General features: G+C 47.8%; 1 protein-coding gene across 3 annotated transcripts in view; it reads left to right on the forward strand.

Moving 5' to 3' along the window:
• Positions 1-499: 499 nt before the first annotated feature.
• The window catches only part of ADORA1 (adenosine A1 receptor), a 41492-nt gene continuing 28708 nt past the window's right edge, over positions 500-13283 (forward strand). The window contains exons 1-2 of one of the 3 annotated variants that reach the window (XM_061381877.1): positions 500-586; positions 1444-1841. In XM_061381877.1, the coding sequence (XP_061237861.1) occupies positions 1501-1841 (341 nt within the window). In that variant the 5' untranslated portion in view covers positions 500-586; positions 1444-1500. The other 2 variants (XM_061381878.1, XM_061381876.1) reach the window with 2 other exon arrangements.

Here is a 13283-nt window from a genome sequence, read left to right on the forward strand (position 1 = left end):
TCCATCGAGTCGGTGATGCCATCCAGCCATCTCATCCTCTGTCGTCCCCTTCTCCTCCTGCCCCCAATCCCTCCCAGCATCAGAGTCTTTTCCAATGAGTCAACTGGAAGAACATTAGCGCCTAAGAAAATGCAGGGGCTGGTTTCATGGGAAAGGAGGGTTTCAGCTCTGAGGGGTAGGAGAGTGTGCCAGGGCTTCCAACTGACTGTTGAGGCAAATGGAGAAGGGGCGTCCTAGAGACTCGCAGGTGCCATGCCCTGCTGTGACCTGGATTCGCACATCAGACCCTACGGAAAGGTCTCTCACTCGGAATCACGGCCTTTGTTTAGAGGAGGGGATGAGGGAGGAGACAGAGGCCCAGGAGGGAGGGGCCGGGGCCGCCCCCGCCGCTCCGGCTGTGCGGAGCCGGGCAGCCTCGCTCCCGCGCCGGGCGACGGAGGCGCCGGGCGCCAGAGTTGAGTCTCAGCCAGTTTACTCTCCCTCTGGATTCTTCAAGCATCCCTGGAGCGAGCGACTGCGCACGGCGTGGAGGTAGGAGGGCGCTTGGACGGAGCCGTTCAGGTGGCTCGGAGCTCTGCCAGCTTTGGTAAGTCTGTACCTCGTTCGCCTGCCGGTCATCCCCAGTGGGGATGAAGGAAAGGGCTGACAGGGACTCCTAGAATCCCCCCCACCCCGGGACCGAATGTTTACGAGGGTCCCTGGGCAGAGCCGGACCGGGATTGGGGACAGCTAGGAAGCAGGAGCCAGCCGTGTCTCAGGTGGGGGGGGGGGGGGGGGGCCTATGGCATGCATGCGCGGCAAAGTGGGAGACGGGGATCCCCGCACCCTGGCCTCTGCTGGGCTCAGTCCTCCACACCCGCGTCTGCCAGACCAGTCCCAGGTGCGAAACTGGGGCGCTACCTCTTTAAAAGCGTCCAGTCTGAGCCTCTGCTGCACCATGTGATTGCTTGAAAGGCAGGGCTGGGAGCCTGGAGGATGGTGAACCGCTGCGCGGAGCCCAGAGCCCAGCCCAGTCTGGCGCAGCCTCTAGCCTCAGGAGGCACCAGGTGCCCAGAACTTTGAGCACCGCCTCTGGGACTCGCTGGCCCCCAGCAGACAGGATGGTGAGCTCCCTGCATCCTGTTCTATGAGCATGGGTAGGTAGAGTCAGGCACCGGGAGCCCTGTGGGTTGTGTGTGTGCTGGGAACTGCCTCACACCTGATAAAAAAAAAGCCAGTGGAGGAGTGAGTGCTGCTATTTTAAGTTGTTGAATGGATCCTCTGGGGTTGACAAGGAGAGGGGACAGAGATTAGGCAGAGAAAGGGTTAGCGTATCCCATCGGCTTGGGTAGGCACTAGATGTGCCAAGTGGGGCACATCTCCAAAGGGCAGCTGGAGTTCCAGAGCTGCCTGGCTCCCCTCCCCCCAGGCAGGCCTTCCCACCCTAGGCTTCCGTGACCACAGGTGCTTGCCTCCTGCCCCTTGGCGCCTGTCTGCTGATGTGCCCAGCCTGTGCCCACCATGCCGCCCTCCATCTCGGCCTTCCAGGCCGCATATATTGGCATCGAGGTGCTCATCGCCCTGGTCTCTGTGCCTGGGAACGTGCTGGTGATCTGGGCGGTGAAGGTGAATCAGGCCTTGCGGGATGCCACCTTCTGCTTCATCGTGTCACTGGCAGTGGCTGATGTGGCGGTGGGCGCGCTGGTCATCCCGCTCGCCATCCTCATCAACATTGGGCCGCGGACCTACTTCCACACCTGCCTCAAGGTCGCCTGCCCTGTCCTCATCCTCACTCAGAGCTCCATCCTGGCCCTGCTGGCAATTGCTGTTGACCGCTACCTCCGTGTCAAGATCCCACTCAGGTGAGTTTAGAGCAGCTGCAGGTACCCCATACCGGGAGGCTCGAGGGCCATGTGAAGAGGATAAAAGGTAGAACATAAAACCCCACGTGAGCCGCACTTTCCTTGGGCCGTTATGCCCCAGCTCTCACTCTGCAGCGCCAAGCTGAACTGAAGTTGAAGCAGGAAGGGGCTGGGTGGTTGGAAGAATGTGAACCTATTAGTGCTTGGGCCCCCAGAGCTGAAGCTGCTGCTGTTCTCCTGATCCGGCCAGGGCACCTGAGGCTGCCTGTCCGGCCCGCGGAGGCGGTGGTGGGGAGGGGCTAGGTGGTGGAGCTGAACTCCACCTGTTTGAGGCAAGTAGAAAGAGCAGAGCAGGTTGCTCGGGTGGGCTGAGGGTGACGCACTGCAGACAGGGATGCTGCTTCTCTAGCCAGACCTGGGAAGGCTTCCTAAAGATACTCCATAGCTCTCCTGTTCTCCAGATACCCCTGCGCTAGCCAGCTCCAAGCTCCAGGGCTGTCCTGTCGAACCTAAGCAGTCTGATTACCTCTGCCCAACTCCCACTTACGGAATCTCTGTTGCAGGGAGGAGGAGACAGGCTCTTAATGATCCCGTTCTGTTGTGAAATGGGTGTTTCTCCAGTCACAGCAGAGGTCCTTACGCTGTGTCCAGGCAGCACTAGAGTGGGTGGCCCAATAATGGCCGTCCTCTCACGCAGGTGTCAAGCCCACACTGGGGTTCCTTCCCTGGGCCTGCCAGGCCATAGGCTCATCACCAGGCAGTGCCTGGGCCACCAAGTGCCAGCAAATGCCTGGGCACACTGCCAGTGCTGCCTTGCTGGGACATTCTTGTGAGGCGTGCTTGCCTCCTCCTTAAATCTTCTCACTGGTAGATTCCCTCTCTACTGTGAAGTTCTAGCCATCTTTGTCACCAGCCATCCCTGGAGTAGCTTCCATACCTGGGACATGGGGCCCCTGGCCTCACTTGATAATTTTCCCAAGCAAGCCTAGGCACCCACATTTGTCCTGTTTGTACATTTAATTTTTCAAAGCTTCTTTAATGCACCATTTTTTCCACCTCTTTTCAACATGATTCTGTGAGGGAGGTGAAGTGGAACCTGGTCAAGGGGAAACAGATCCAGAGGCTCTCCTGGGGCTGGCTGGGAACGCAGCCTTAATCCCACAGCCTCCCTTCCTTCCTGACCCGCCGTGTCCTGCCCCTCCATGCCGTGCTCTCTGCCTTGCTTACCCCCCTCACAACACCCGAGTTTTCTAGGAAAGGTGAAGACTGCTGCTCAAGCAAGAGGGGAAGGCAGCCCACAAAGCCTGTGAGCTGAGGGGCCTTCATGCTGTTATCAGCCCCAGGTCATGGCTGGCCTGTGCTGACGAACCTGGTTTCAGTCCATTAGAGTGGTCTGGGCCTCTGAGCCTGGCCATTACAACAAAGTGTTGCCACAATCGGAAAGTCATGCAGATGTGTGAATATAGGAAAGCTGCTTAAGAAATGTGGTCTACTGAGTGGGTGCCAAGGTGAGACAAAGGCCTGGCCGTGATGTAACAGTGATCACAGACTCACAGAATGTGCCCAACTTGTCCTGTGGGGGTGGGGATGGCTGTGCTGGCAGGAACTGCAGGCTCATTCCTGCAGAAGGCAGCTTCTGCCACTCCTTGCTTCAGCCTTGGGGCGGCGGAGTGGCGGCGGGGGAGGTGGTGGTCTTTAGGGGCTATCATTGGAGAGCCAAAGCAGAGGCTTTGGCGTAGAGGCTAAGACTGCAGGCCTGGGTTCAAATCCTTGCTATGAATTCCTAGCTTTATGACTTTAAGAAAGTCACTTATTCACCTCCTTCATTTTTAATTTCCATGTCAATAAAAGGAGACATTAATAATAGCACCTTCCTTCTAGGGTGCTTGGAAGAATATAATAAATTCCTACATATAAAGCACTTAGTACTGTATTATACAATTAGCATTATATGCAGTCCTTAAGTGGTAGGTTTATTTTGTTGCTTTATTATCATTATTAACATATGGGTCTGAATAGGCAAGCCCTGTACTCCCACGCCCCACACGCTCAGCTCTTATATAATAACACATATGCCCATACACACATGTGCACACACACAACACACCACATTCCCCGGGAGGTGTCAAACTACTACGAAACTATATTTATACATGTTTCTTCTCCCTTGCTAGATTGTCATGCCTCAAGGGCGGCAACCTAGCAGTGACCACATTTTGTTAATTCTTACAGATTCTCTAAAATGCCTAGCATAGTGTCTGGCACATAGCAAATGTCTACTCAATGAAAGTCAATTGAATTGGATGAGTGTTCAGAGTCACACGGTGAAGCCTCAGGCAGGCCTCCCAGGGGTCTGACCTCTAACCATCCTGCTGTGGCCTGTCTTCCTGGCTTCCCACCTCAGGATCAGGACCACAGCTGCCCATACCAGCTCAGGCAGCTGCTTCAGAGCCACGTATCAATAGTGCCTGCGAGAAAAAGGCTGCCAGGCCTGGCTTCCAAAGCTGGGATCCCAGAGGCTGGGCTGAAGTGACAGACTCCTCCAGGTCCTTGCTGGTCACTGCCCAGGTCCCTCCTGCAGGAGGAACAGCATGCACGACTCCACTCTGGGCAGCTGGAGTCAGCAGGCTACCAGGCTGGGAGAATACCTCTCAGCCAGAGGCCCCCACATACCTGATTGCTTGCCCTGACAAGCCAGTCCGAGGCGGATGGGACCCTGGGAGCCAGGGAGTAGCATTGCCTAAGCATTGGTGAAGCATGTATGGGGCATTCAGTGACAGGAGTTAGCTGGACCCCTTACTAAGCAAGGCATGATTGGACTGGTCAACCACAACTTTTATTTCTTTCCATTTGGAAGTAACAGCAATTTTAAAAAGTTTAAATTGTTGATTCATCAATAACCTGTGGTTATTTACATGTATTTTACAGGTTATTTGTGTAGTACCTCCACATGTTTGGCAATGGATACCCTATCCCCCTCATTTCCTGCTTCTAGGGAACCCCTGGATTTTCTTGGTGGCACTGTGTCATCTTGATACCTACACCAGGGGCTTGTTATGGTGAGGAGTGCCACTCCCCAACCACCAAAGCCCTGTCTGTGGAAAGGGGATCTGAGCACGATCTGTCTGTCATCTGGGTTGGGGTGGGGGGAAGGGGTGATGGGCATTTGGGAGTAAGAAATACATGAGTTTGAACCTTGCTGTGTTACAAACTAGCTGTGCAACCTTTAATAAGCTATTTGATCTCTCTGAGCCTCCTCTTTGCTACCCCGCCCCTTGCTACCTGCATTCTGGATTTGAGGTCTCTGAGGTTCCTTTCACCTCTAACTTTCTATGGTTATTTCTCATCATGACTCCTGCCAATACTCTGTTGAAATCCTAGGAAGATTGTGTTGTGTTTTTTAGCTCCTAGTGGTGATGAGCTACACACAGTACTATATTTGTGTGTGTGTGTGTGTGTGTGTGTGTGCGTGTGTGTGTACACGTGTGTGCATGCACTCAACCGCTCAGTCATGTCCAACTCTTTGCTGCCCCATGAACTGCAGCCTGCCTGGCTCCTCTGTCCATGGAATTTTTTCAGGCAAGAATACTGAAGCAGGTTGCCATTTTCCCCTCCAAGGGATCTTCCCAACCCAAGGATTGAACCCGCATCTCCTGCATTGGCAGGCAGATTCTTTACCACCAGCCCCCTGTGAAGTAGTCATATTTTTTTTTATTATTATTAAATGAGATAAAGCATAATGCTCATAGTTTCTTGCTGGTAGAGATTATTATCCCCATTCTAGATACTTCTATAGATAAACTAAAGTCTAAAGCTCAGAGCATTTCAGTAATTTGCTCAAATATCTTATCAGGAGCAGAGAGAGGATTTGAATCCAGGCCTAGTGCATGCATGCATGCATGCTAAATTGCTTCAGTTGTGTCCAACTCTTTGTGACCCTATGGACTGTAACCCACCAGGCTCCTCTGTCCATGGGATTCTCCAGGCAAGAATACTGGAATGGGTTGCCATTTCCTCCTCTAGGGGATCTTCTGACCCAGTGATCCACATTTTGTCTGTTATATCTCCTTCATTAGCAGGCCAATTCTTTACCACTAGCATGACCTGGGAAGCCCTTAACTAGTGAGCCCATGTGTATTTTGAATCAGCCTCTAGAAGCTATAGGATTTAAGGAGGAGTTGCCTCCAGGCTGTCAGTGGGGGTGATTTTGCTCCTCTTATTTTTACCATGGACTCTACACTCTGCTCCAGCCCATGCTTGACGGCTCTCTCTCCCTCCTCACCTTTTCTCCAGTAGGCATTTGAGCCTCTGGCAGCCCTGCCTCTGTCCACAGCTGGAGGCCTGCCCAACTGGGCTGCTGACCAGGGAAGTACAGCAGAGTGTGGGGGAGGCCAGATTACTGGACCAGAGCTCTGACAGGGAAAGAAATTTGATAGATTAAGGTATGTTTGCTCTTAGGCATCAATTTAGGCAACCCCAACTCTCCAGCTACCCTGGGCTTTTCTGGACAGGTTAAGTGCCTCCTGTTCTTGAACCAGCAGGCACTCATCTGTGACCTCAGGGTCCCAAAATAATTGCTCTTCAGTGGCGCCATCTGCTTTCAGTAGACATAGGTCACCTCTAGCTCCTCTGTCTAAGGATGGGTTAGTCCTTGGCTTAGAGTGTCTGAGACAGAAGAGGAGTGACAGCAACCCTGAAGCCCAACTCCCTCACGTGTGGAGAAGAGGAAACAGAAGCACAGAGTTCCAGCGTTTTCAAGGTCACTCAGCCACAGGCTGTTTTCTCCTCCTTATTCTGACTGTTGTTCCCCAGCCTCTGATGTAAAAGGCAATCATCCTCAAGGACTAGAACAGAGAAATTCAGCCTCTACAGCTTGCCAGCAAATTCATGATGGGTCTAGAAGGGAAAAGTGATGGAGAGATGTCAGCTTTGTGATTAAAAAAATAGTGTCTTTGCTTGGACTAGGGATAGCCTTCAGATGGGTTATGTTAAAGATCGTGCTAAGCACTCTGGATTAGATTCAGTGGTGAAAGCTCCCGCTAGCTGGCATTGGAATGGCATCTAGGAAGCCTCCAAGTGCTTTAGGAGCAAGATACCCTGGTGGAAATGCTGCTTGGAAGCAAGGAAACAGCCAAGATACCTTCTGGATAACCCCTCTACCCAGAGATCATGGGGTAGAGTTTTAGAGGCTGTGCCCTGACATTTTATATTTATTTCCAAGCATAAAAGCAATCCATATTTATTGTAAAATTTTTGAGAAATATAGAAAAGAATAAAGATGATAAAATGTTAGTAGCTCAGTCATGTCTGAGTCTTTGTGACTGTAGCCCACCAGGCTCCTCTGTCCATGGAGTCCTCTGGGCAAGGATACTGGAGTGGGTAACCATTCCCTCCTCCAGGGGATCTTCTTAACCCAAGGATCAAACCTGGGTCCCCCACATTGTGGACAGATTCTTTACCATCTGAGCCACTCAGGTCTCCAAAATTACCAGTAATTCTGCCACCTGCACATGACTACTGTTAACTTTCTGGTGTTCCAGAAAATTTTCCCACATAGATGATAGATGGATAGATAGATAATTATGTTTTTATGTAGTTGAGTACATCAATGATTTTTATATCCTATTTTATTCACTTAATGTTATAAGCATTTCCCCATCAATAAAAATATTTTCTAAGGATTTTTATAATGATATAATATTGAATTGGCTTTTTACTCATCTTTTACGTTTTAGCTAAAGCAGCACCTTCATAGAGAGGCCTTCTCTGACCCCCTCCTCAGCTAACCCAGTTTCATTTCCTCTGTTATTTACTTAGGTTGGATATATTTCTCCTTCCCATCTCTCCTGGCCCAGGTAGTTCTTTCTGGATTTAGTAAGCACCGAAAGGGCAGGAACACATCTGCTCACATACTGATGTCTATCCCATGCCTGGCACAGAATAGCCATGCTGTAAACATTTTTAAATAAATGATTATCACATTTTGTTGATTCATTCTTATAATTTTGACTTTTTAGATTATTACTGATTTTTAAATTTTTACAAATGACACTGCAGTGATATCCACAGTTCACATTGTTTGTAGGATCAGGGCCAAGCCTAGAACTCTGGATTGTGCCTCCTAGAAAATGGCACAGCTTCTACCTGTAAGAGATTTTACAAGTTTACATATTCCCCAACTCCTTGTCCTCCTACTCTCCCTGCTCCTCCTGCCCAGTTTCATGAAAACTGCAAATCTCCACAGCTGCATGTGGCATTGCTCTGCTCATTTGCCCTTCTGGGCTAGGTAGGGCAGGAATGACTGGGCCCCAAGGCCAGTCCACAGGAGGCCTGGGCATCCTGTTTCTTTGTGTCTTGTTCAGGAGAGCACCCCCTAGAGGAGAGGGGCTTGGAGTATGGTACTTCTTGGTTGGCCTCATCTGGCAGGGTGGGCACAGGACAGAAAAGAAGGGTACCTGACTCCTTGAACTGCATGAATCACCTCTTTAGCCTCAGTCTCTTAACTCAAGCCCAGAGGAGGCTATCAGCTGCTGCAGAAGAAAGAAAAGGCTAGCAGCCGAAGGTGGGGTGGGATACAGAGGAGAGACAGGTAGGTGGGCCTTGGTATTCGTATCTCCTTGGAAATACTGGCTTGGGGGTGGGCAGACAGAGTGGGGAAGCTGGCAATGGACTTCCCTGACCCCTTCCCCAAAAAAAGGAGATCAGACATCTTATCTTGCAATGTTCCTCACCTTGGAATTTTTTTTCTTTAGCAGGATCGCAGGGAGCTGTTCAGTTAGGGAGCTGGTTATATCCATTTGTCTATTTCATAAACATACTTTTTTGTACTGACCATTTATTGGGTACTTTGTGGGGCCTGGGGATACAGAGATGGGTGGGTTGGTTTGGTCTCTATCTCTGTCTGGGGGTGCTTAGATGCTGCTGAAGTTGTGGATTCCTATATGCCAAGGTGGCCAAGTAGAAAATCCCAACCTGTCTATGGTGGGAGTAGGGGTAGCTGGAGAGCTGAAATCCAGCCCCTGACCCTTTGCAGTGCTTGGGCTAGTTGTCTGGGCCTGACTCCACATCTACTCTCTGTAGCCCCGGTAATGGTAGAGAGGGCCTTTGGGACTATCTTTCTACCACCTGCTTTCAGAACTCTGTTCTTCAGGAGAGGAGGGTAACTGATTTGTTAACCCTAATTTTTCTCCACTATGGTCAGAGGTTCATGACATTGTACAGTAGACAGGGATCAAGACCATCCCCATGGAAAAGAAATGCAAAAAAGCAAAATGGCTGTCTGAGGAGGCCTTACAAATAGCTGTGAAAAGAAGAGAAGCGAGAAGCAAAGGAGAAAAGGAAAGATATAAGCATCTGAATGCAGAGTTCCAAAGAATAGCAAGAAGAGATAAGAAAGCCTTTCTCAGTGATCAATGCAAAGAAATAGAGGAAAAAACAGAATGGGAAAGACTAGAGATGTCTTCAAGAAAATTAGAGACACCAAAGGAACATTTCATGCGAAGATGGGCTCAATAAAGGACAGAAATGGTATGGACCTAACAGAAGCAGAAGATATTAAGAAGAGGTGGCAAGAATATACAGAAAAACTGTACAAAAAGGATCTTCACGACCCAGATAATCCTGATGGTGTGATCACTCACCTAGAGCCAGACATCCTGGAATGTGAAGTCAAGTGGGCCTTAGAAGCATCACTACAAACAAAGCCAGTGGAGGTGATGGAATTCCAGTTGAACTATTTCAAATCCTGAAAGATGATGCTATGAAAGTGCTGCACTCAATATGCCAGCAAATTTGGAAAACTCAGCAGTGGCCACAGGACTGGAAAAGGTTAGTTTTCATTCCAATCCCAAAGAAAGGCAATGCCAAAGAACGCTCAAACTACCGCACAATTGCACTCATCTCACATGCTAGTAAAGTAATGCTCAAAATTCTCCAAGCCAGGCTTCAGCAATATGTGAACCGTGAACCTCCAGATGTTCAAGCTGGTTTTAGAAAAGGCAGAGGAACCAGAGATCAAATTGCCAACATCTGCTGGATCATCAAAAAAGCAAGAGAGTTCCAGAAAAATATCTATTTCTGCTTTATTGACTATGCCAAAGCCCTTATCACAATAAACTGTGGAAAATTCTGAAAGAGATGGGAATACCAGACCCCCTGACCTGCCTTTTGAGAAACCTATATGCAGGTCAGGAAGCAACAGTTAGAACTGGACATGGAACAACAGACTGGTTCCAACTAGGAAAAGGAGTACGTCAAGGCTATATATTGTCACCCTGCTTATTTAACTTATATGCAGCGTACATCATGAGAAACCCTGGGCTGGAAGAAGCACAAGCTGGAATCAAGATTGCCGGGAGAAATATCAATAACCTCAGATATGCAGATGACACTACCCTCATGGCAGAAAGTGAAGAGGAACTAAAAAGCCTCTTGCTGAAAGTGAAAGAGGAGAGTGAAAACATTGGCTTAAAGCTCAACATTCAGATAATGAAGATCGTGGCATCTGGTCCCATCACTTCATGGGAAATAGATGGGGAAACAGTGTCAGACTTTATTTTGGGGGGCTCCAAAATCACTACAGATGGTGACTGCAGCCGTGAAATTAAAAGACGCTTACTCCTTGGAAGAAAAGTTATGACCAACCTAGATAGCATATTCAAAAGCAGAGACATTACTTTGCCAACAAAGGTTCGTCTAGTCAAGGCTATGGTTTTTCCAGTGGTCATGTATGGATGTGAGAGTTGGACTGTGAAGAAAGCTGAGTGCTGAAGAATTGATGCCTTTGAACTGTAGTGTTGGAGAAGACTCTTGAGAGTCCCTTGGACTGCAAGGTGATCCAACCAGTCCATTCTGAAGGAGATCAGTCCTGGGATTTCTTTGGAAGGAATGATGCTAAAGCTAAAACTCCAGTACTTTGGCCACCTCATGCAAAGAGTTGACTCATTGGAAAAGACTCTGATGCTGGGACGGATTGGGGCCAGGAGGAGAAGGGGACGACAGAGGATGAGATGGCTGGATGGCATCACTGATTCAATGGACTTGAGTCTGAGTGAACTCCGGGAGTTGGTGATGGACAGGGAGGCCTGGCGTGCTGTGATTCATGGGGTGGCAAAGAGTCGGACACAACTGAGCAACTGAAATGAACTGAATTTGTCTCCACACAGGGCCCTAATTTAGAGGTATCTGTTCATTCATTCATAGGAGGCATCCTATGTGCCAGGCATTTTTATGGACACTTGAAATACATTCATTAATAGAACAAAGATTTTCATGGAGCTTGCAGGCTAGTTGAGTTGGTAGACAGATGCTAAATAAAAAACATAAAACCAAATATGTAGAGTGTTAGAAGGTAAAACATAGGGAGCCCAGCCTGGCACTCTGTTACAACCTAGAGGGGTGGGATGGGGTGAGGGAGGGAGGCTCAAGAGGAAGGGGATGTGTATAGAATTATGGCTGATTCACATTGTTGTATGGCAGAAACCAACACAACGCTGTAAAGCAATTTTCCTCCAATTAAAACAGAAAAAAGAGCAGGGCAAATGAAATTGGAAATGCCAGGATAGGGGCTGGCGGGCTGGGGGTGGCGGTGGTGGTGTTGGTTTTGCAATTATTAATGGAGTGATAATTGAGGCTTTCTTGAGAAGATGCTGTTTGAGCACAAACTTGGGAATGAGGAACTCTGCCATGCAGATATTGGGAGAATGATCCACGCTGAGGAAATAATTAGAGCAAAGTTTCTGGGGAAGAAATGTTTCTGGGGAAGAAATGTACCCAAAGTGGTAGCAAGGAAGTCTGTGCAGCTGAGATAAAAGGAGAGACTGGTTGAAGATAAGGCTGAAAAGTTTATAAACTGCTGGCTTGGAAGCCACTGGAAGGACATTGGCTTTTACTCTGAGGGAAATGGGAAGCTATTACAGGTTTAGAACAAGGAAGTGATATGATATTACTGACTTAGGTTTTCAATGCTCACTCTGACTGATGTGTGGAAATAGAGTGGAAAGCAGAAATTCAGGCAAGAGAAGAGGGAAGTGACTTGAATCAGAATGATAAAATAGCAAGCAGAGGAGATGGTAAGAAGTGATTAATTCTGGGTGTGCACTTTCAAATTTTAACATTTTGTATTGTTTTTACTGTATCCTTCCCTGGTTGGCTGAGATGGTAAAGAATCTGCCTGCAATGAGGGAGACCTGGGTTCAGTTCCTGGGTTGGGAAGATCTCCTGGAGGAGGGCATGGCAATCCACTACAGTACTCTTGTCTAGAGAATCCCTATGGACAGAGGAGCCTGGTGGGCTGCAGTCCATACATTCGCAGAGTCAGACATGACTGAGGGACTAAGCATACCCTTTTTATTGGGATAAAATATTCACACAATAAAGTACATAGTCTTACATGTACAGCTAAATAAACTTTTTCACATATGGATATATCTATGTAACTACCACCCAGATCAATATTTGGAACAATTTCAGCACCCTTAAGGTACTTTCCAAAAGATAATCACTATTCTTTTATCCCCATAGATTGATGTTGCCTGTTTTTGAACTTTTATAAAGAGAATGGAGTAGTATACCCTCCTTTCTGTCTGGCTTCTGAAGCTTAAAATTGTGTCTGAGATTTATCTGTACTATTGAATGAAATAGTAGGTTTTGCTTGTTGTTTTTTTTTTTCTCATTGTTATTAGAATTCCATTGAATGAATATGCCATGATCTGTTTAATTCTGGATATATTTGGAAGAAAGAAAAATATGTTTATGGCTTGAATGTGGAGTGTGAGAGAAAGAAGAGTTGAGAATGACCAAGATTTTAGTTCTAAGCAACTGGAAGTATGGAATGTGCATTATCCAAGGTGGAAAAGGCTATTGGTGATACAAGTTGTGGGAGCAGTAAAAGGAGTTCAGATTTAGACATGTTGAATTGTCTGTATCTATTAAATACCTCAGTGAAATGTTGAGCAGGCAGCTGGATGGATATACGAGGATGGAGTTCAGGAGAGAAGTCTGGGCTGGGGATGTGAATGTGAGAGCCATTGGCATGTAGATAGTGTTTAAATCCATAAGGCTAGATGAGATCACCAAGAGAGAAAGTGGAAATAAAGAAGAGGATGCAGATGATATGATACTATACATAGAAAATTCTAAAGACACCATCAGAAAACTACCAGAGTTCATCAATGAACTTGGTAAAGTTGTAAGATACTAAATTAATATACAGAAATCGGCTGCATTTCTATATACTAACAATGAAATATCAGAAAGAGAAATTAAGAAAACAATCTCATTTACCATTGCACCCAAAAGAATACAATACCTGGGGATAAACCTACCTAAAAGACAAAAGATCTGTAGTCTGAAAACTGTAAGACATCAATGAAAGAAACTGAAGATGATGCAAACAGATGGAAAGATACACCATGTTCTTGGATTAGAAGAATTGATATTGTT

The sequence above is a fragment of the Bos javanicus genome, chromosome 16 (genome assembly GCF_032452875.1).
Source record: "Bos javanicus breed banteng chromosome 16, ARS-OSU_banteng_1.0, whole genome shotgun sequence".
Classification (NCBI taxonomy): Eukaryota; Metazoa; Chordata; class Mammalia; order Artiodactyla; family Bovidae; genus Bos; species Bos javanicus.